The 19724-nt window shown below is 52.2% G+C and overlaps 10 protein-coding genes across 10 annotated transcripts; 2 read left to right on the top strand and 8 right to left on the bottom strand.

Annotated features, from left to right (window-relative positions):
• Positions 1-1396: 1396 nt before the first annotated feature.
• BKA58DRAFT_137923 (uncharacterized protein) lies at positions 1397-2950 on the bottom strand. The gene is made up of 3 exons (XM_046164522.1): positions 2734-2950; positions 2402-2680; positions 1397-2353 (listed from the first exon to the last, which is right to left on the bottom strand). The coding sequence occupies exons 1-3, from the start codon at positions 2828-2830 to the stop codon at positions 1551-1553; spliced, it is 1179 nt and encodes a 392-aa protein (XP_046028223.1). The 5' UTR covers positions 2831-2950; the 3' UTR covers positions 1397-1550.
• Positions 2951-3009: 59 nt separating this feature from the next.
• On the top strand, positions 3010-3992 carry BKA58DRAFT_357948 (mRNA turnover protein 4). Its single transcript, XM_046168699.1, has 2 exons — positions 3010-3245; positions 3300-3992. The coding sequence occupies exons 1-2, from the start codon at positions 3055-3057 to the stop codon at positions 3814-3816; spliced, it is 708 nt and encodes a 235-aa protein (XP_046028222.1). The 5' UTR covers positions 3010-3054; the 3' UTR covers positions 3817-3992.
• BKA58DRAFT_137921 (uncharacterized protein) lies at positions 3938-4778 on the bottom strand. Its single transcript, XM_046164521.1, has 2 exons — positions 4533-4778; positions 3938-4457 (listed from the first exon to the last, which is right to left on the bottom strand). Exons 1-2 carry the CDS (start codon positions 4600-4602, stop codon positions 4060-4062), a joined length of 468 nt encoding a protein of 155 aa, XP_046028221.1. The 5' UTR covers positions 4603-4778; the 3' UTR covers positions 3938-4059.
• A 269-nt stretch (positions 4779-5047) lies between these two features.
• Positions 5048-6494, top strand: BKA58DRAFT_455406 (uncharacterized protein; the record flags this gene model as incomplete). Its single annotated transcript, XM_046174545.1, has 2 exons — positions 5048-5065; positions 5724-6494. 2 exons carry the CDS (start codon positions 5048-5050, stop codon positions 6492-6494), a joined length of 789 nt encoding a protein of 262 aa, XP_046028220.1.
• A 269-nt stretch (positions 6495-6763) lies between these two features.
• On the bottom strand, positions 6764-8538 carry BKA58DRAFT_381281 (uncharacterized protein). Its single transcript, XM_046169998.1, has one exon. It carries the CDS (start codon positions 8418-8420, stop codon positions 7110-7112), a length of 1311 nt encoding a protein of 436 aa, XP_046028219.1. The 5' UTR covers positions 8421-8538; the 3' UTR covers positions 6764-7109.
• A 927-nt stretch (positions 8539-9465) lies between these two features.
• Positions 9466-12076, bottom strand: BKA58DRAFT_137913 (uncharacterized protein). The gene has a single exon (XM_046164520.1). The coding sequence runs from the start codon at positions 11817-11819 to the stop codon at positions 9561-9563; it is 2259 nt and encodes a 752-aa protein (XP_046028218.1). The 5' UTR covers positions 11820-12076; the 3' UTR covers positions 9466-9560.
• A 2288-nt stretch (positions 12077-14364) lies between these two features.
• On the bottom strand, positions 14365-15950 carry BKA58DRAFT_137907 (uncharacterized protein). The gene is made up of 3 exons (XM_046164519.1): positions 15566-15950; positions 14949-15518; positions 14365-14875 (listed from the first exon to the last, which is right to left on the bottom strand). The coding sequence occupies exons 1-3, from the start codon at positions 15853-15855 to the stop codon at positions 14398-14400; spliced, it is 1338 nt and encodes a 445-aa protein (XP_046028217.1). The 5' UTR covers positions 15856-15950; the 3' UTR covers positions 14365-14397.
• A 95-nt stretch (positions 15951-16045) lies between these two features.
• BKA58DRAFT_438190 (uncharacterized protein) lies at positions 16046-16738 on the bottom strand (the record flags this gene model as incomplete). Its single annotated transcript, XM_046173572.1, has 1 exon — positions 16046-16738. The coding sequence occupies one exon, from the start codon at positions 16736-16738 to the stop codon at positions 16046-16048; it is 693 nt and encodes a 230-aa protein (XP_046028216.1).
• Positions 16739-16895: 157 nt separating this feature from the next.
• BKA58DRAFT_137832 (uncharacterized protein) lies at positions 16896-18829 on the bottom strand. Its single transcript, XM_046164517.1, has 4 exons — positions 18509-18829; positions 18445-18462; positions 18107-18395; positions 16896-17957 (listed from the first exon to the last, which is right to left on the bottom strand). The coding sequence occupies exons 1-4, from the start codon at positions 18747-18749 to the stop codon at positions 17054-17056; spliced, it is 1452 nt and encodes a 483-aa protein (XP_046028215.1). The 5' UTR covers positions 18750-18829; the 3' UTR covers positions 16896-17053.
• A 410-nt stretch (positions 18830-19239) lies between these two features.
• BKA58DRAFT_310273 (uncharacterized protein) lies at positions 19240-19554 on the bottom strand (the record flags this gene model as incomplete). The annotated part of the gene is made up of 2 exons (XM_046167286.1): positions 19240-19463; positions 19521-19554. 2 exons carry the CDS (start codon positions 19552-19554, stop codon positions 19240-19242), a joined length of 258 nt encoding a protein of 85 aa, XP_046028214.1.
• Positions 19555-19724: the final 170 nt, after the last annotated feature.

Raw genomic sequence — 19724 nt, 5'->3', positions numbered from 1 at the left:
GCATCCGTCGGTGCGCGTGCGGCGTGCTCTCTGCCCGCCTGCACGCGCTGCCCGCAATAGCTCCGATCAGGGGGACTACTGCGAGGTACCTCGGAGTCGCGCCACTAGAGACGTGACAGCAAGGGTCGACCGACAGGCTCTGTTCCAAGACTCAGGAGGCCGCCGCCTATAGGGCAATCCTTGCCGCGAGGCTGGCCGCGACAACAAACTCGCATCGCGATACCTGTCAGAACAGCACGCATGAATGGTGCTCGTTTATCAAAAAAAAAAGGCCGCGAAGCTGTCATCCTCATGGTCCGCTTTAGCGTGTTCTGACAGGCCAAACGACGCGCGAGCATGAGGCGCTACGGTTGTCGTGTTTGAGGAGCCCTGCGTCTTCGAGCGCTCACTACGGCAACCATCGGGCAAGGCACACCAGAGCGTGATTGTGAGCCAGAGCGTGACTGTGAGCGTGAGCGTGAAAGCGCACAGGCAGGGCGTTCAAGGTATTCCTGGCACGCGTCAGTGTCTGTCGCACCTGGCCTGCATCGCCGTACGCGCCCGCATTCTTGGTGCTGACACTCTGCGGCAGAGGACCCATTCCGGTATCGTGAAGACTTGATTGCGAGCCTCGTGCGGATCGCTCGGGTAAGCCGAGCATGAGAAAAGATCCTGACGAGCATCGGCGCCCGTGCCGTCTAATCGCACCCATCCTGACACGCTCGTCGCTCGGTCAAAAAGCCACGGGATCGAGATTGTTCACATTTGGCAAGCCGCAATAGTTCGTTGATCTTGAGAGTGCCGACTCAGCTTAGCTCGTCGCCCGTCTTGTCGCCCTACAGCTGTCAATCTATAGTACCGATCGCTTCCCTGCACCATTAATTGCAAGGCTTACGCCAGGCACGGCGGTGTGAATGGTGGACGCGTCGGCAAGCGAGTGACAACAACCACCAACCCGGAAACTGACTCCCACCAACAACATCATGGCCCGCGCCGAGCGCGGCCTCGACCGGATCTGCAGACCACTTGCACCCACAACTTGCGGAAGTCCATCATCCGTCTCTGCGTGCTCAACCACCGTTCGCCTTCAAGAATGTCAAGTGTAACAGAATGTTGCGAATCGTGCTACTGCATTGAAAACAAGTCCAAACAGCACCGAAGCAGTGTGACGAGCAGCGTTCATCCCCATACTTTGTTTCAGCGTTACACCGCTCGGGACCAGACTACGCCATCATGCACACTTCGCTACTTACTCGAGTCCTAGCCTGCAATATATGTCGTGTGCAGAAAACACATGGTCGCCCTCGCATGGATACTGTAAGGCTCTCACGGCCCTCGTTTGCGTCCCACTGTTTGACGCCATCGTCTTCTAGAAACATTTCTTGATGCCCTGACCATGTGCGGGAGACGCGTTTCTAGAACAACCGCTGACGAACAGTACAGTGGTCGACGACCCTGGGCTGGGTCGGTTGAGTCAGTTCGGCAGTCGATCCGATGTGCATCCTTCCTTCGCAAACGGTATACTTTATCCTTCTACCGATCGGGATATTGCCGTCTGTGCGTGTTATCGTTCATGAAGAGTACTGCAGCTCAACACCCACAGAACGGACCATCTGCTCTCTCTTCTTCAGGTCCAGACTCGCACCAAGAGTGAATAGCAGCTCCTTGATTCTGCCCTCCCACAATACTCCGATATGCCAATCCTGATCAACTCTAGCCTTGAGCACGCCGGATACATCGTCGTCTGCGGAAGTTGTTGGGCGTTTCCAGTCTGGACGCAACTTCTTGACCGCCCAATCTACGTCGGTCGTGCTGCGTAGACGCCAGAGTTCACACCCGAGCTGCAGCTCACTTTCATAGGAGTAGAAGTTGAAGTCGAAGCGGGAAGACAGGGCCAAGTTGGAGCCAGCCTTGACAGCATACGTGGAAGAAAGATTTCCCATCAACGGGTTGAGCGTGAGCGTCATGGTATACGGGAAGCCCGTATGGTTGGGTAGGGTAGCGAACCTCACCCCTGTGCTGATTCCCCCGCTCTTGTTGAGTATGCCATAGTACAGCTCTGCGCCTGCGCTGAAGCGACCATGCACAGGGTCCACCTGCTCTGCAGCGACGGGTTCTGCGGGCGCAACTCTGGGGCCTGGACCAAAGTTGTAAAGACCCCGGACGCCCATCAACGCCGAGTCTGTGCTGTACATATATTCCGTGCTGTATTTGCCAAAGTCATTTTGCAGTAGCGTCAGGATCGTGCCGCCGTTGTTGAGATTGGAATCGCTCACGGCGGCGATCCTCAGCTGTCGTGTAGGGGTGAGGCGGCGGAGGTACAGGGCTTCGAGCCTCTGCTGTGGTAGGAATATGCGTCCATACAACAGGGTGTCTGTCTCGACTCAGCGGGGGTACGGGAAGGCAGTGTCATCCTGCTCACTCTTGCGGTCTATCCGTCGGCCTGCATGCCAAACCTCCCACGACCACTTCTCGTCTGGTCTCCGCAACTCTTGCACATGCTTGTAGCCTCGTATCACGTTATGGAGATCGATGTGGGACGTCCTAAAGTCCTTCCGTAGTGGCAGCGACGAGTACAGGTAGGATACTGAGCCGTCGACTACCCCCACACTGCCTAGGGTGTACGATGTTGCGAAATTGGGGGCGGCGAGAGAGGAGATTTGCATGCGCAGCCCACGGGGTATGTCAAAGTCGAGCAATGCTGTCACCTCAAGTCAGTATCCAATCCACAACGCGACATCCAGTGTGACGTACCTCGTGCCGACGCGTTCAGTGCGCCATAGGAATTGTCGACGTTCCAGCCCGATGCCTCGTAGAATGCATGCTGCACGCTATCCATGAAATCCAACATCGCTATGTTATCGATTGATCATCTCGAGCGGACTGGGGTGAGGTTGAGTGCTTAGGCATTTGGGATTGTAAGAGCGACATCTGGATCCACAGCGGAGCAGCCGCGGTTGCACCAATCGGGGGTTCGCCAAAATCCCCGCTCAATTTTTTGGAAGTCGCGACCGCAACTTCGAACTTTTTCCTGAGCGCAACCACCAACCACAACAATCCCGAAATACCGCCACCATGCCTAAATCTAAGCGCCAGAAGGTCGTACATCTTACCAAGACGGACAAGAAGGGCAAGGAGCTATCTTTGAAGCTCTTTGCCAATGTCCAGGAAGCGGCGGATAACTTTGAGCACATCTTTGTCTTCGCTGTAGAGAACATGCGCAACTCGTACCTGAAGGAAGTCCGTCAGGAGTTCGCCGACAGCCGGTATGTCTACGGGAGCGATTTCACCCAATGCGCGCACAGCTAACGAAGGCGCAGATTCTTCTTCGGAAAGACCAAAGTCATGGCGAAAGCGCTTGGCCAAACCCCAGCAGAAGAGCACCTCTCGAACCTCTCTGAGCTCACCAAGCACCTCAACGGCAATGTCGGACTCTTTTTTACCAACCGCGAGCCCAGCGAGGTCATTGAGTACTTTGCCAACTACTCGCAAACCGACTTTGCGCGCGCCGGTGTTGTCGCTACACAGACCTTCACAGTACCCGCTGGTGTAGTCCACTCAAGAGGCGGAGAGATTCCCGAGGAGGAGGATGTGCCGCTGCCGCACAGCATGGAGACTACCATCAGGAAATGGGGCATGCCAACGAGGCTCGACAAGGGCAAAATTATCTTGGATGTGCCGTACACCATCGCGGAGGAGGGCAAGGTTATGAACAGCCATCAGACAGCGCTGCTGAAGATGTTCGGCGTGGCCATGGCAGACTTCAAGATCGATCTCAAGGCCTACTACACCAAGGCGACTGAGCAGGTGACAGAGGTTGGTGCTATGGAGGAGTAAGAACAAGCGAGATCAGCGTAGTTCACTTGCATTATGACGGCGTTCCTTAGGCGTTCGGTTTGACCAGGGAAAAGTATGCTAGATGACTTTGACGGAAAGCTCGAGTCAACCCACGAGCACATCACAATATACCCTATTATGTTGGTCTTGAAACCTCACTGGACCTCTGCGCAACTAAATACCATGGCATACCGTGTTTGTTTTCCATTTGCCTGGTCTCTACTATGAAGATATTAAAACCTGCTACAGCATCGCTAATCCAGCTAAAAGTCCTCCTACAATAGCTCCAAATGCCTCTGGGTAATTCGCGACACCCGCACCCGTCTCGGCCGGAACCGACGCACTTGGCGAAGTCTCGTCCGCTGTAGGAGTCGCCGTGCGCGAAGTCCTGACCGATGTGAACGAGTGTGTCGACGAATGCGTCGAGGTATGCGATGTTGTAGAGTTGCGCGACAGCGTTGAAGTCGAGAGCGTGGAGTTGGCCATAGCGCTGCTAGACAGGGAGATCGTAGCTGAGCTGCCGGAGGGTGTGAGAGTCGGTAAGTTTGAAAGTACCGGAGCGGACTCGGTGACGGAGGGATAGACAATCGTGCTAGGGCCAAAGAAAGGCGCGGTGTCCGGGTCGAACATTGGGCCGGTATCTACATCGGATGCTTGATTAGAGTTGAGATTCCAGGCATACTACATGCAAAACTATTGCCCTCGACCAAACTTACAGCTTGAGGTTGAGGCGTCTTGCGCAAGCGCGGCGACTACCAGGCCAAACAAGGCAACGACCACCTTCATACTTTCTTTCTTGCTACCCAATTTGTCGCGTTGTAATGCACTAGTAACGGCAGTCGGCAGTCGTGAAACTCAACAGTAATGCTTGCGGAACCTCGAACGTGTAATGACGAAGATAGTAAAATGTATTAGGAAAGAGCGAAAGAGTCAAAGTAAGGATCGACCGACGACTACAAACGCGATAGAAAGTGAAGCCCAGCACGCGCGCGCATCACGTAGGACAGAAAACTGGTTCACAAGGACTTTTAATCCCCATTCACTTACCCTGCCCCGTCAGCCTGTTCTGGCCCTCTGCCCCTAAAGAGAAAGGATCTCGTAAAGAACAAGCATATCAATACTCTCCCGCAACCCGCCCAATGACGGCCGCCCAGTCAGCGTGCCCAGAAGGCATGGTCATCTCCGTGGGGCTAGACGTGTTTCGGATGGGGGCTCGTGTTCTCGTGTCTACATGGCTGCGAGCCCGAAAGTTAGTGGCGCCTAGTCCTATTGCCGCCTCTGTGCGATGCGAGACGGCGCGGTGAATCTATGGATTGGATTTTGGTGAGCTAGAGGGTAGGAAACGAGCAGCTGATGCTTGCGATGGGGGCTTGCTTTTTTTAGGTGAAGTCGATGGATGGCTTTGTGAATGGATGCTAGTGAGCGTTGGAGGCGCGCATGAGTGGAGATACCCCACATGGCGCCCCTGATGGCTTGGCAGGTACAAGCGGGCAGGCAAGCGATCCGTGGATGTGAGGACGCGTGCATGACGTGCTTCTTTTTCTGAGCCTGTAGCACCACCGCGGAGCCTGAGACCGCTATCACAAAACTGACTCTGGCATACGAAATGACCCCGCGGATCGTTAGATCTGGACTCTGTTCCACAAAACACAATAGGCCTTGCGTGGCCACTGTGGCTGCGGTGTCGCAAACCAGATGGTTTGTCTAGGCATCAACACTTCATCTGCTCTGGAACATTTGTCTTGATTTCACTCTCATGTCTTGCATGGAGTCTAACATCAAGTTGCTTGCTAACAATGAAATTGTCTCGGTGCTCAGCACATATAATGCAGCATCTATGTACAGACTGTAGCGGTACACAGCCAGAAGCGAACATTACCTGACCAGAACTTACAATGAACCATCAGATCGGGAACAGCCCGCTTGGGGGCCTCGGTATGATGGCAGCCCGTCCCATCGAGCGAGGCGAGCTCATACATACGGAAACAGCCTTGGTCTTTTGCGATACCGGCTATTTACAAAGCCGATGGTTGCTACCAGGTACTGCCAACACATTTTTTGCTGCTCAGCGCACAGCACCGATTTCTGTATTGCACTCAGCTGTGGCCCAACTCGAAGCAGCGCAGCAAGGAGTATTTCGTGCCCTGGGCCCACAACCAGGTTATGACAACACACGGGACCGAATTGTTCGTCGTTTCGAACACAATGCGTACGACTTCAATCGTGTCAACAACCCTCGCCGGATACACGTCGTGGTGTACGAGACCTTTAGCCGTATCAACCATTCCTGTGTTCCGAACGCTGCTCTTGAGATCTGGCCAAGGCGTACCCAGTTTCCAGAAGGCCAGGCCAGACTGATAGCAACCAGAGCCATTCCAGCAGGAGACGAGATCTTCGTGAACTACATGCCAAACCATTGGATGGATCACCATCAAACAAGAGTAGCAGCTTTGAACAACCATTGGGGATTTCGTTGTACCTGCGTTGGGTGTACGTCCCCGTTCATACCTATGGATACGTCTGCCCGTAATCTGGCAGTCAGCTGTCACGCCGCAATCGGAGCCATGACAGCTACAGTGACCGAGGAGCAGAAGACTAGCAGTATCATGCACATAGAGACCTACATCAAAACCCTTGTTTCACTGGGTATATGGGACGACAAATTATCTTTCGCGTAAGCTGGAGCATTGAACTTTCATGTCAATATCGCTAACAGTATCGAAACACAGTTGTCTAGAGCTCGCTCGACTCCACTTTGGCAAGTAGGATTACTTGAAGGCGGCGGCATCCGCATTTGCTGGTTCAATGGTTGAGAAGAATTTATATTCTCCAGATCTTACTCCACAGCTGAGTGCGTTGTTCTTACAGTGTCATCAGCGCGACGAAAGGTCGCGTAATGAGTATAACAAGTCTGCGATAGGTCCTTATCCGCTGACATAGCGCATTCGTTCTTGTATTCCGTCTATGTAGTGTATATACCATCTTGCTTTTCACATATCGAATCGTTGTGTTCCTTCCCATACAATGAGTAGGTCAATGGTTCTTTTTCATTCCCAAATTCCGTATGTGCCTTCAAACTAGCAAACTCTCGCTGCTGATAGGATACAAAGGTTGACCTGACTTTCCCCCACCAACTTCTTACATCACCCATATCGATCAAGGTTACCGACTTCAGGACAGTCATGGCAGCAGATCATCCCCAGGTACGAGTACAGTACTGCGAGGCTGTGAAGAGGCTGATATAGGGTTAACCTCCTTTCACTTTACGTGTCTAGCTATTAAGCTATCTGCTACTAAGTGGCTCTATAAGAGTCCATCTGTTCTAGAAACTCTGCCCAAAGCCTGCTCTCTCTTGGATTCTTTCCTGTTTCCCAAGCCTCGTCAACTTCTAGCTGAGTCATCCAGCCTCGCTCTAATTCTCTTTGTCTTTGCCCATCTTCTTCGTTCCAGTCTTTTGAAAGTTCCTTATATAGCTTGTCTATCTGCTCCAGCTCCTTCTCTAAAGTAGTTGCTTTTTCTGCAAAAGCAACCTTCAGCTTATCTGGCAAGATGTCCATTTGTCGTCCTGTTCTCCACTCTTGCGCATGCCAGACTATGGCATGGATTGTCCATTCCCCTGCTCTTGCAAAGCGTGCGCTGCAGCTAGGGAATGGGCAAAAGAAAGGATCATCTTTTGTACCGTCAAAATAGTGCCGATCGATCGCTTCAATTATAAGAGGCCAGAGGGCGTTTCGTTTAAGCAACACGCTTGTGCACCTATGTCCAAGTGCTTTAAATTCCCCAACGGGCCCATCCAATCGCTTTGTTGGCATTAGTACCGTTACAGGAAGCCTGTTTAACCGAGTTCCTGCCCATCCGCCGTCCGCTGTAGCCTGGTAAAGCGACCGGTACCATCTCTCAGCAGCTGGCATTACGCCAGAGTTAACGGCAAAAGGCACTTGCTCTAGGATTAGAGCAGAAATTTCGAGTCCTGGAGGGCAGGATGAGATTAACATACGCACTGGCTGCGCAACAGGGTAAGTGTCTTGCCAACACGGAGGTGTTGTCCAGTTCTGGTTAATTATCACCCTTGTTGCATTTGGAAATCTTTGCGTGAAGCTTCTCCAGAAAGTGGTTATTAGATCATATCGGACCAGGACCGCTCCGTCTTCTTGAGGACATATAGCATCGTCGTTTCTAGGAAGGTACTTGATCTCGACTTGCTGCACATGTTTTAGGAAAGCTAGGTCGTAGCATGTGTAGCCAGGGTAGCCTCCATCTAGCAGCCAGTCTGCTTTGACCAGAAAAAATCGGGTTGGATCTGCCCAAAAGAGCTTTGATGCTTCTACGCGGAGGGTAGAAGACACATGCATGAGCTGGAAGAGGGTATCCGCTGAGCAGAAAGCAAGTATGCGGACCTGGAGCTCAGCTGGAAGCGTACAGAAACGCGAGAGCAGGTTGGGTTTTTTCTGGCCGCAGAATACAACAGGGCTACGACGGACGTAGAGGTGAAATGGTATGCGCCTCTCCCACTGCATTGTTGTATGGAGGTCCCAATCCAATGTAGTTTTCCACGGAGGGTAGGATAGCGTAGCCGCTAAATTACAGACAAATTTTGGAAGCATTCTCTACTGAAATTAGTACAGTGCACCTATACTAAGTGTAGTGTCCAGTGTTAGAAATGAGCAGGACTATGAGAGGCAGCTGTAGAGATAGCTGTTAACTGCCTTTTCGTAGCCGCTGAGTGATTGTAGGTGGTAAGGCAGACTTTGTGTTTAGCGCAGCCAGCCTACTGGTAGCGAAGCGCGCGCCAGTGCTAGCGTGAAACCTGTGCCTTGTTGCTTATAGTAGCAAACTTGTTACACCTCTTTCGGGGCGAAGCATCAAGCTACAGCGTACCTAATACTTAATAGCTAGTACATGTTAAGATTCTGTTCCTGTTGTCTTGCCTCTTATTACTTTCGGTCTATAGCAGAATAACAAGGAATAGTAAGCATGTTAGCCTTTGTTATAGGAAGATAACAGCAACTGTCTGTGCTTTTTATGTACATTCTCTAAGCGACTCTCTAGCCGCTGGAGAATCTACTTTGAGGGACACGCCTCCACTAGTATGCTTCAGGAGGCGCCTTAGCTCTGTCTATGCTACTCTAGACTCTACGCAATTCTTTCGTTTTACTGGACGAACTGGGCGTACGCGACGAGTTGCTATCATACGCGAAAGTATTCGGGCCCAATTATGCTCTTGACGTTATTCTAACTTATCCCATCCAGATACTTTATGCTCGCGCACAACCACTTTGAGCAGGGAAAGTACAAAGAAGCAGCGCATCATGCTCGAAATGGTCTTCTCGTTGAACAGCACTTCTATGCAAGGAGATATCTTGGCCGATTACTCCACGTGTATGGTAAATGTGTTGTCAAGGATAGCAGCATTCATGCTGAGAATGAAGAAAGCTAAGAAATGTACTCATACCTTCCTAGCTGGATCAGGGCTAGTGGACTTGGTTCACACAGTACCAAACTGTCATGCTGGAGAAGATGTAACCAATGCGGGTATGCGATATAGGTTGAGATAGTATATCCAAAATGCCCACCCCAAATATAATCATGACACTGTGATGTACCCTCACAGATCCCTGAGCCCAAAGCGAAGAGTTGAGTAGAAGTAGCAAATCTGCCAGAACGTATCGTCGAAAGGATGACACGCACATAGGCAAATTGATAGTGTTGAGAAGAGGAGCAAGAAAGCAGAGCATGTGTATCGCCTAGTACCTATCATAACCTCCACGTCGCCCATTCAACGGCATCCTAGCATGCCACTCATCGTCTTCATACTGGAAGGCCGAGTCTCTCCTGCCCATCATGTTCGAGTGTCGGGCCGATCGCTCTTTCTTGTCTTGAATGTGCTCAAGAGCCGCATGGATGTCATTGAGTGCGTATCGCGCATCCAGTTCGTCTTGATCTCCAATCGCGCGTGGTTGGGGGTAGCTATAGCCTGGCTCGTGCCTATCTGCGAGGTATGACGAGGCGCGCACTGGTTTAGGTGGGAAGTGTGACTGCGCAAACGGATTATGCATGTTGGGTGGGTTGGGAAGGGTAGCACGGCGATTTGGTAGGCTTGGACGAGTAGTGTGAACTGGGTAGTCATCGAAGTATGACTCTGGCTCGTGCGTGTGTGCGCGTGGGCTTTGGGGGTGTGGGTAGTCGTCTATTGTCTCCTTGTGGTATCTAACCTTTTGTACCCGACGATGGTCAACATCCTCGTCGTAGATGTGGCTGGGGTGCGGTTGGCTGAACGGGTTTGGTGACTTTCTTCCGTAAGAGACTTTCTGACGACGATGAACGTGCGTGAAAGAAGGGCGGCGGCGTAAAGGAGTGTCAAAGATACCGTCATCTGCTGTGTGAACAGATGTAGTGTTCATAGACTCGGTGCCGCTTCCACGCTCTGACGACGAGTAGGAGGTCTCCCTAGCCATACCATGCGAGGTGTAGTACTTTCCAGATTTCTTCTTCTTCTCGTTGAAGAGGCCAACTGGTGAGGCATTACCGGAACGTGTTCGGTCCTCGACGACATTGTTGGTGCTCAGGTGGATGTGAACAGGCGGGACCTTGTTGTGGGAGGACCGAGAAGAGTTCGTGGCGAAGGACTCTGGGCTATGCCTACCATTGCGTTGATCATCAATTATGTCTGAAGTCCGGTGTCGACGGGTGGTCTTTGCAACATATGGATCGACGTTGTTCTTGGGCGCACGGCCTCGGCTACGACTGCGACTGAGGCCTCGAGCTCTGCTCAGTGATCGATGTTTCTGAGTCTTCTTTGATCTCTTGCTGGGCCGCTGACGTCCTCGTCCACGTCGGTCAACATCTATATGATCGTGTTCAATGTTGACAAAGCTAGAGTCTTCCGACTCAGACTCCCAAGAGTCACTGTCGGACGATGAGTCGGAAACATCGTGACGAACCCTGTGTCTTGTCTTCTGATGTCTGAGGTGATCAGGATTCAAGCCTTGGACGTGCCTCATGCCACTTGGCGGCATATGCATCTGGTCCGGAAACGCACCAGGCATTGGCATTTGACTATAGGGCGGGCCATGGTGTTGGCCAGGAGGAGGCGGAAGATGCTGCATGGGCGCGCCCGGCATGAGTTGGCCCGCTCCACCATGCGGCGGGGGTGGTGGACGACCCATCTCGGGTGGTGCAGACATGCCCGGAGGCGGAGGTGGTGGAGGAGGGTTTCCAAGACCTGCCATTGGGTTCATGTGGCCCGGGGTTGGAGGATGCTGTCCGAAGTTTTGCGCTCCAGGATGTTGTGGTTGCTGCTGTTGGGGAGGTCTTTGTTGCGGTGGCATGTTTTGGCTGGGGTTGTTAGAGGGGTTCGGGAACTGTTGACCTTGCGAGTTTCCTGGTTGCTTGTTCTTGTTTGCATCTTGGGGTCCATTGCCCGCACCTCCGACCACAGCTCTCACTTGCATGGGCTCTTGAAACCCAGAAGGTTCAGTCTCCAGAATGATGTCTACACGCACCAGCTGCCTTTCTCGACGGTTGACCGAGCGCCATTTGTTTACAACGCTTGCGAGTCTATACTGAATGGTTCTGTTGTACCTCGCAAGCTCAACGTTCTGGTCCTCAACGAGCTCGTTGATGATCCGGCGACAGTTTGGGGAAGGGATCTCGTTCAACGCCTTCTTGACGTTACCATGGTTTCGACGAAACTTGTGCAATTCACTGTGGAGCCCCTGGAGTGCGACATGTTGCTGCTCGGGTGCTGCATCCTCCCAGGAAGTGGCGTTCCTTGGCTTCTCTAAGATGAAGGAGGCCAATTGGGGATCGTAGTTGGCGTATGGGTTTAGAGGTTGCTGTTGAGGCTGAGCTGGCTTCTGCTGGGCCTGTCCAAAGTTCTGTTGTTGTCCAGAGCTCTGGTGTTGCCCATTTGGGACTTGTCGTGGTTGGCTGACATTCTGATGTTGATGGGGTACTTGACCCTGGTACTGTGCCTGCTGCGGAGTCGCCATTGAATGGTTCATGAAGGTTATAGGAGGTAAAATTTCAACGGAGGAAGTATAGCCGATGGCTAGATGCTCAAGTGACTGAAGACTTGATGCCGATGATCGAAAAGGGAAGAGCAATGGGACGAAGACACGGGAAGTGAACGACAGGGCGAACTAGAAAGTCTAAGGCAGAAACAGGAGGACGTTGACCAAAGATATAGATTGGGAAATTTCTTGTCATACTACAACATTGTTGCTCTTGATATTTCCCCGGAGCAGTAGTAACACTCTGTTGATGCAAGCGAAGCTGTGGTCCCCCTAGGAGTACAAAACCCACATCCAGTCGTTTCCCGGGGGTCATACATGAAACAAGCGTTAATTGGTCGTATCGAAGGGCGCTCGCAAGCCCCACTTCAGAGGGATGTCAAGGCTCTCACCGGTCTCAGCCACCAGGCTGAGGGGAAACCAGGCAAATAGCTCTGCCCTCTCGCGTGAACGCGCAGCATAGCTTGCTTGCTACGTGTATTGAGGCTCAATTTTCACCGGACCAGTTAGGGATCATCTAGAATGTGCATATACGCGATGCGCGTGCATATTGAAGGACTCATAGCGGCTGTTGTTGTATGCAGGCTGATGGTGGTGGTTTGTGGATAAGGTCGCATATGCAACACAGCTGCAGTGTTTCGAATCGCCAGCGAATGATTGATGTGGTTCTTGCTTTTTTTGGCCTGTTCGCCATGGAGCTGAGTCCATGAAGTCGTCGAAGTGTGAGCGACCTTCACGATGCCAGTGCAGAAGCCATCATTGATTGATGGCGCTAGAGCGGGGCGTCATGACCCCACCTTTGTTGGCCCATGCACAGTTCACTACACCCTTCCGCTTCAACCCAGCCAAAAGAAGGCAACTGACCACTACAAGCCACCATTGCAAGGTCTTCGGTAAATATCAGGACCTCTTCTTTGAGTAACTAGTCGCAATGGCTATGACAGTGTCCTGCTGACCTCCAATCCGTTTGCTTGCCCTTCGTGCCGCTCCGCCAGCACATCCAATCATCCGCCGCGAAACGAAGTAAGATCCCGCTGGTTACACTGAAGTCCTTCGGTCACTGGTAATCGTACCTGGTGATACGGATGTGTACCCCTTATCTGTGTCTGCACTTATACCACTCAGCCCCGCTTGCATCACCGCTGCGCATATCGTATGTCAAACATTCTGGCACATCGCCCTTCCGTGTATCGCAGTGCTATTTCGTCTCTACAACCGATGTTGATCCAACTACACTCTAGACTGCATGAGCTTCAGACCGTTCTGTGGTGCGGCTCAGCACACGTTCGCGCAGCGTCGATCTACTACTGCACATCAAGCTGCTGTCGACCTGTCTACTGCAGTTCGACGCCCTTCTATGCGCCTCGTCACGCCCTCCAATCTTCAGCTCTCCGTTTAACCAATGTCCTTGTTGCCGGAAGCCCGCGGCGTTGTCGTATCCGGAGGCCTATCAGCACACCGGATACACCGCATATGACATGCATCTAGGCTGCTGGATGACATCTTTGACACGCAGCCTCAAGCATGGCTGCGTCGAAACACCAAAACCGTGTTCAAAAACTTTTTTTCATAGGTGAGATCGACTGCAGCTTCTGCGAGGAGCCGCGATAAATGTACAATCTCTTACGCTTGATGACATGCGCTCACCGGACGCAGACACCTCTTAGCTCATGCACTTTTATATGGCTATCCTGCATATCAGTTTCGGACCGGATCTGTCGGCTTGTGCTATCTAATCCAGGTCTTCGATAAGCAACGTTCTGTCTCCGACCCGAGCCTTCCGCCACTCGAATGCCTTCCATCGAGTCGAGAATATGAACCCCCCGCAAGCATCGATACAAGCAAGACGAAACGCTCCACAACTCTTAATGTGGATGAGTCTGCTAGTGAACCGATTGAAGTACCTGCCCGAAAGCGCCTAGCCCTGTGAATGGTATGTAGTTACTCTCCGAGCCACACGGCACTTCATAGGTTCGGCATCTCGTTGGTGCGATCTGCGGGTAAGTACATATCTGAGACACGGGCGAACATCACGGCCTGCCTGGCCACCCCGCACAAACGCAGCCTTCCACCGACATGATCTTGGAGGCTTGACCGCCAGATTGATCCCCCGACAGCTTAGCTCTCACATCCGGCAGGTAACGGCAGAGTAAAGATGGCGTGGCATTAGTTGACGATCTTAACAACTCCTTCGGTTACACACTCCGAAGCAGTGGCTGATGGCTTGCGATCAACACTAAATAGCTCAATAAGAGCAAGTTAAGATGACCTTCCAGCAACCAGTAACGCGTTTCTTGATATGATGATCTCTCTGGCGATGTGCCGGGTATACGTGGGAGCATCATCGTGTGTCGCGCAATCGGCGTCGCAGAGCCTCAGCAATCTAAGATTGAAGCCTAGTTGGCTCACATATTGCCACCAACTATATGCTTCGCTTGCGACCATGCATGAAGCAGTAACGAAGGACCATGAAAGAGGAAGATATGGACGCTCTTCGCCCTAGAACGCGGTCTTGAATCAGTGGCGCATGCTACCTAAATTTCATAGCGGCTAGTACGTAACGACAAGTCTAATCGACTAGTAGCCTTGGTTTTGCCTTCTGCTGTGTCGCAGGCAAATTCACATGCGCATCCTGTCCCTTGAACCTGAGCGTTCGAGGACCCCACCTCCCTTCGGCTTCATCCAGTTCGAAAACATCTCCCCAAGGCTCGCCGATATCGACTTCATCCTGTTGGGACACCCTCATCCAAGCATCATCAACTTCCGACGCACTGCTGACGATCTTGATACCCACCTCCTCTGCAATCTTTCTGACATCTTCGGCGGCCTGCTCTGCGCTTTCGTATTCGCTCTTCCAGGCTTTGAGCAAGACACTTCCAAGCCTAGCCTCTTCTAGCACTTGGAGCTGATCACGCCAATCTTTTGCTGGCTTCGGTGGGCCGCCTTCAGGCGAAGAGAATGGATCCCACTCTATGCCCCGTTTCCAGTGCGCTTCAGCCGTGTGAGCGTTGGTCATGAGTTCCCAGACAAAGGTCGCCCAGTAGAATCTGTATCGGAAACATGTAGTTAGCGAACCGCCGCATGCAAGTCTTGATGTATGCGAGAGCAATGATTACTCACAAGGATTCACGATGACTTCCACACGTTCGAGGAAACTCCGTGGGATAGTCGTCGTAGTATATAGCGCCGCCATCTCCCGCCCATTCACAAGTATCCCAACCACCAGAAAAGTCTTCCGGGATCTCTTCTTTCTCATCTTCGCTCTCACCCTCATTCTCGTCCATAGGATATTCTGAAATTGGAGCCCCGGCAGCACGCCATTCTTGGCATCTTCGCTCTCGTCTCTCGTACCGCTTCTCCTTTTTCCATGCCTCTCGTCTACTATCGGCATCAAGCTCTGGCCCATCAACACTGATGAAGCCTGAAATAGCCAGTGAATAATCAGGGCGCAACCACACATTGGTAGACGAGAAGAATGTTAGGTATATAGAGCGAGAGTGGAAATAGCTAATGGCGGACAGCGATTGCAAGGCCCACCGATAGTACAGGGCCAGCATGATGCGGTCCTCTCTGGAAGGCTCTTTGGGAACAGGTAAAGTCATGACAGGAAGATTACCCCAGTGTGGTCCTGGTTCAAGTCTTTCGACGATCACCCCGTTGCCGGCGTCGCTGTACACAAGGCCGGTACGCCTATCATCGCGTTAACTTCAACACAGCACTCTTCGAACCTTACATACCGAACAATCCTCGGATGGCCTTCTCCAAGAAGCTCGTAAGCTTTCCTTAGCCGTTTGATCGCCCATTCCGGTCTAGCCCTTGTATCCTCATCTTTCGGTTCGTAGATGATGATGCCCTTCCCATCTTTGTGAGGTACTGCGAATGCATGTTCCCAGAAATCACAGTACCAGCTTCTCGTGTCTTCTGGCTCTACGCTGGCTTCGAGGGGATAATATGGCGACTGCGTTGCAATCGTTCGCTCTTCATCCTGAGGCAGTGGCCCATTAAGATATGAAATTGCCGAACCCATTAGGCAGCGCGAGAAACGATGCTGAAAGTTCTAAATCGTGATACATTGCGTACTTTATACACCGACCCAGGTGTTGCCGGTTGAGGTAAGCGCCATCGCGCCTCGCGAACCGTGCCAGTGGTGCCTGCTTGGCACATGTAAAATCAACAAAGACCATCAGGCACCCACTCGAACTGTCGAAGCATAACTCTTAGACTAAATGTTTCCTTGAATCAATGCGCGACTTCCAAAAGTATCCCGCATCCTTGCCTTGCCACCCTTCCACCCACAAATTCACATAAACAACAGGCGCAGAAGCCCCATCATAACTCCCATACTGTTCCATCGATTCAAAAAATATCTTCACACCCTCCGGTACATAGATCAAATCGTCGTTGCCGCCAATGGCCCGCGAACACCAGCCACCTCTGATGTCCTCAACCGGGCCTGCGTTGTACATGTAAGCCAGCGATTCCCGGATCTTCTCCTCAATGAACGGTCGATTGACCCAGGCGTGGAATTGGGTGACTACGTCGCGAATGAGCAGCGGGCTGCCGTCTTGAGTCTCGATGACGAAGGAGTCCCAGGCATCTTCTAGGTTCTCCACTCCGTCTTCTGGTTCTTCGAAGCCGTCGCTCCACATATGGCAATTACTCGCATGCTCAGCAAGGTCCTTTGCGGTGAAGATGAGTTTGTTGGCATTGGTTTTTGTTGCTAGTTCTAGGGCGAGGGGGTGGTCGGTCAGGTAGGCTCTGGAGGAGGAAGGAGCATCTTCATTGTCTTCGGCGACTTGCACGCTGGATATACCTGTTGGCTCTAGAACGGACCAGTAGAGGCGATTGAATGCGTCGTGATTCATAATGCTCTTGTGTTCATCGGGGATAACGGGGGTAGGAATTCGCATTGTGTAAGAATGAGAATAGGTCTGAGGTTGTGGGGTAGTGTGATGAAAGAAGGTGTAATATGGACATAGCAATGCGCACGCAAACAACTTTATAATTCGCGCGAAAGAGAGATAGCCTCGAGCGCGAAACCTAGGAAACGAGACCGCAGGCAGCAGTTGAGCTAGAGGCGCCTGGTCTTCGTTCTTAGCGAGGCGAGGTGGGGCGTACGGCAAGTGTTGCCGTTGACAAGGAGAGGAGAAGAAGAGAATATGCCACGACGTGATATGGAAGGAAGCAGGACCGAAATTGGAATGTGAAGGGAAGAGAATCACCAATCACCTCGCCGGCCCCTCCAACGTATTCCGTCGACTAGGCATCCTCGGATCCCTCTTCCCCATAGTAACCTCAAGCGCCTGAATCAAAGCGGTCCCATCATACCTAACAAAGTTTTCGCCCTCATGTTTCTTCCCATAGACGCGAATAGGTTCAATGCCAATACTCTTAAGCTCGTCTCGGTCGACCGCTGGCGTTCCCGGTCCTTGGAGATGGATGATGTGCGTTACGTACTTCTTGTATTGACTCTTTTCGGGGGGCCCAAACACGCCCTTGGAGTCTTCGCATGCTTTCGCGACGGCGGCTATGAAGTCAAGAGCTGAGTATGGATTGGATGACGGTCCTGTCTCGCGATCGATGGTCGAATTGAGGATGAGGATTTTGTAGCGGATTGCGGGGTTGCTGATGGCTTCACCGATGCCCTTGAGGACTAATGAGGGGATGATTGATGTGTAGAGCGAGCCGATGCTATATATCACGGCCTGTGCGTCGTTCAATGCATTGAGGACCGTTGGGTTGGCGGAAAGTCGGATCTCTTGGCCATAAGGATTGATATACCAAAGCCTTTCGATTCTGGCTGGCAATTCCTCTTCATCCGCTTTGGAGAAGGTGATGTACTGCTTTCGAAGAGTCGGTAAAGATCCGGGTAAGTTGGCATCTTCGATTCGGTCGTGTTGTTCTGTTTCGTCGATTGTTGGTGCACCTCCCGATACTAGAGCTGTCGATATGGAAGGGTGGGAGATGGAGTTCTGGCCAGTGATGGTGTCGCCGTTTGCGAGGCTGACTGAGATGTGATGGGTGAAGTTGGTGTTGATCGCGGGTAAGACTGATGTGTGACTGGGCACAGAACATATGCTGGAGAGTAGGTAGATCGCTGACTCAAACGACCCAGTGAAGAGGCGAGCACTGTGAATGTCAGCCACGAAAAGTGCGATGCGGGCGAGGGCGTGGAAGCGAATGCACAATAACAAAAGTAATGGAGACAACAGAGATCGAGCATTGATCGATCATATGGATGAGAAAAAGCACAATGCTGTATTGCATCAATTACATACCCAGTAAGAAACAAGTTACCAATGCTTGCACCTGAGAAGTCAAAGTTGGATGAAGGTCGGCGACGCTTGACAATCTCGTAGGCGACAACGTTTAGTATCGATCGTATGAGCTCTTTCTTCGCCGTCGAGATATTCGTCCAGAGTGCATGCTCAGCCTCTACAATCTGCAGCCATTCATCTCGAGCTGAGGACCGCTCTTTGGGCAATCTATGGTTGAAGAAGGTTTTGATAGCTGCCTTCTCGCTGTCATCGTGATCGGGGTCATCCGGGATAAGGCGGACAAGACGACCTAGACCGGTTAACATCTAGATCATTGTTCTCGAAGAACATTCGCGTACTTCTCACATCACCGATACCTGTGAATGTCAGTGTTGTGTCATTCCTGCCTCAGGCTGCGCATACCTGGCCCTCCGAAGACGCGTATCAGCTCAGACGAGCTGCCACCGTTATCACTGATAGGGATGACATAGCTCAGCGGGCATTTCTTGTCTTCTCTGACTCTCTTGAACACGTCGACTAGATTGTTCGCAGCGCTTCCGCCTGAGAACACAACGATGCCTTTGGTTCTGAGGTTGCCGTTGGACATTGGCGAGGGCGGCGTTGCGTAGTCGCCGTTAGGCGAAAGGAAGTTCTCGGCAGACATGGCGAGATACGTGCAGTGATGGCTGACCACATGGGTCGTGGCGCGAGTTTATCAAGTCATGGTGATGTTGACAGGGTGTTCGCAAAGGTGGATGCCCTTCTATGAGCTCAGAATAGCAGAGGCGGGAGTCATGCACTAATCCGTTAGGGTCGTGTCACGCGTTACTTGACTAGGCAATATCTCGCATTCTGAGCACAATTTGGCATGAGGGGTGTGTGTGTGTAAGATTTTGCATTTGTGGTTGGTTTGGAAATGAAATTTGTACAGAACGAGTCGCCAGCCAAGATGTGGTAGAAGGTTGCTTTCAACACGCATCCAACCCCGCTGATAGCGCATGCCCATGTTCGCTCATCATGGGCGCTGGAAGTAGCGCATGATGGTCTCAGTCCCATTGTAGTTGGGATGACGCTCTGGATGTATGTGCGATGCCCAATCCCAGCTTCCCCTACCCCTCACACCACTGCCTCTTGCCATTGCAGGCCATGGTCGCCTAAGAGGTACCAGCGGCCTCCTCACGCTCCTTCCTCCGCGCTCGCTTCTCGAGTAGGGCGTCTCGTCGGTCGGCTAGGAGGCGGAATTGTCGGTTCTCAACGCCAGTGAGCCAGTAGCCGAAGCTGCCACCAGCGCCAGCGTAGAGGGGGTAGACCCAGAGGGATTCCTTGTTGAAGAGCGGGCGCATCTCAATGCCGAGTTGCCACAGCCTGGCGGCAACGCCTGGTATATGCCGTCAGTAGAGTCCCTTGGGGTATGCGCGGGCGGTTGAGGACATACCGAAACCGCTCCAGAAGAGGATTTTGTGAACCATGTTGAGCGGGTGTAGTCGTGGATGTTGTGTCAGTGTAGAGGATTCCGTTTGTGCTGCTGCAGCAATTGGGGCTGGTGTCGTGAGGGCGCGCTGTCACCGCTGTACCAGTACTGGGTCTCTGGGTTGCGATGCTCCATCGTCAAGCTCCGGAATGCCAAGAACGAACCACC

The sequence above is a fragment of the Alternaria rosae genome (genome assembly GCF_020736505.1).
Source record: "Alternaria rosae strain MPI-PUGE-AT-0040 chromosome Unknown BKA58scaffold_3, whole genome shotgun sequence".
Lineage (NCBI taxonomy): Eukaryota > Fungi > Ascomycota > Dothideomycetes > Pleosporales > Pleosporaceae > Alternaria > Alternaria rosae.
Note: the sequence above shows the minus strand (reverse complement) of the source record. Positions and strands in the feature narration are given on the sequence as shown.

Coding starts and splice junctions, on each gene's coding strand:
- BKA58DRAFT_357948 (XM_046168699.1), top strand. CDS start 3,055: ATGCCTAAATCTAAGCGCCAGAAGGTCGTACATCTTACCAAGACGGAC. Junction 3,246..3,299: donor CAGGAGTTCGCCGACAGCCG/GTATGTCTACGG, acceptor ACGAAGGCGCAG/ATTCTTCTTCGGAAAGACCA.
- BKA58DRAFT_137913 (XM_046164520.1), bottom strand. CDS start 11,819: ATGAACCATTCAATGGCGACTCCGCAGCAGGCACAGTACCAGGGTCAA.
- BKA58DRAFT_137832 (XM_046164517.1), bottom strand. CDS start 18,749: ATGTCTGCCGAGAACTTCCTTTCGCCTAACGGCGACTACGCAACGCCG. Junction 17,958..18,106: donor GGTAACTTGTTTCTTACTGG/GTATGTAATTGA, acceptor TGACATTCACAG/TGCTCGCCTCTTCACTGGGT.
- BKA58DRAFT_137923 (XM_046164522.1), bottom strand. CDS start 2,830: ATGTTGGATTTCATGGATAGCGTGCAGCATGCATTCTACGAGGCATCG. Junction 2,681..2,733: donor ACTGAACGCGTCGGCACGAG/GTACGTCACACT, acceptor TTGAGGTGACAG/CATTGCTCGACTTTGACATA. Junction 2,354..2,401: donor CCGACGGATAGACCGCAAGA/GTGAGCAGGATG, acceptor GAGTCGAGACAG/ACACCCTGTTGTATGGACGC.
- BKA58DRAFT_137907 (XM_046164519.1), bottom strand. CDS start 15,855: ATGGGTTCGGCAATTTCATATCTTAATGGGCCACTGCCTCAGGATGAA. Junction 15,519..15,565: donor GGCCATCCGAGGATTGTTCG/GTATGTAAGGTT, acceptor ACGCGATGATAG/GCGTACCGGCCTTGTGTACA. Junction 14,876..14,948: donor GGAAGTCATCGTGAATCCTT/GTGAGTAATCAT, acceptor TTTCCGATACAG/ATTCTACTGGGCGACCTTTG.
- BKA58DRAFT_381281 (XM_046169998.1), bottom strand. CDS start 8,420: ATGCTTCCAAAATTTGTCTGTAATTTAGCGGCTACGCTATCCTACCCT.
- BKA58DRAFT_137921 (XM_046164521.1), bottom strand. CDS start 4,602: ATGAAGGTGGTCGTTGCCTTGTTTGGCCTGGTAGTCGCCGCGCTTGCG. Junction 4,458..4,532: donor AGACGCCTCAACCTCAAGCT/GTAAGTTTGGTC, acceptor CATCCGATGTAG/ATACCGGCCCAATGTTCGAC.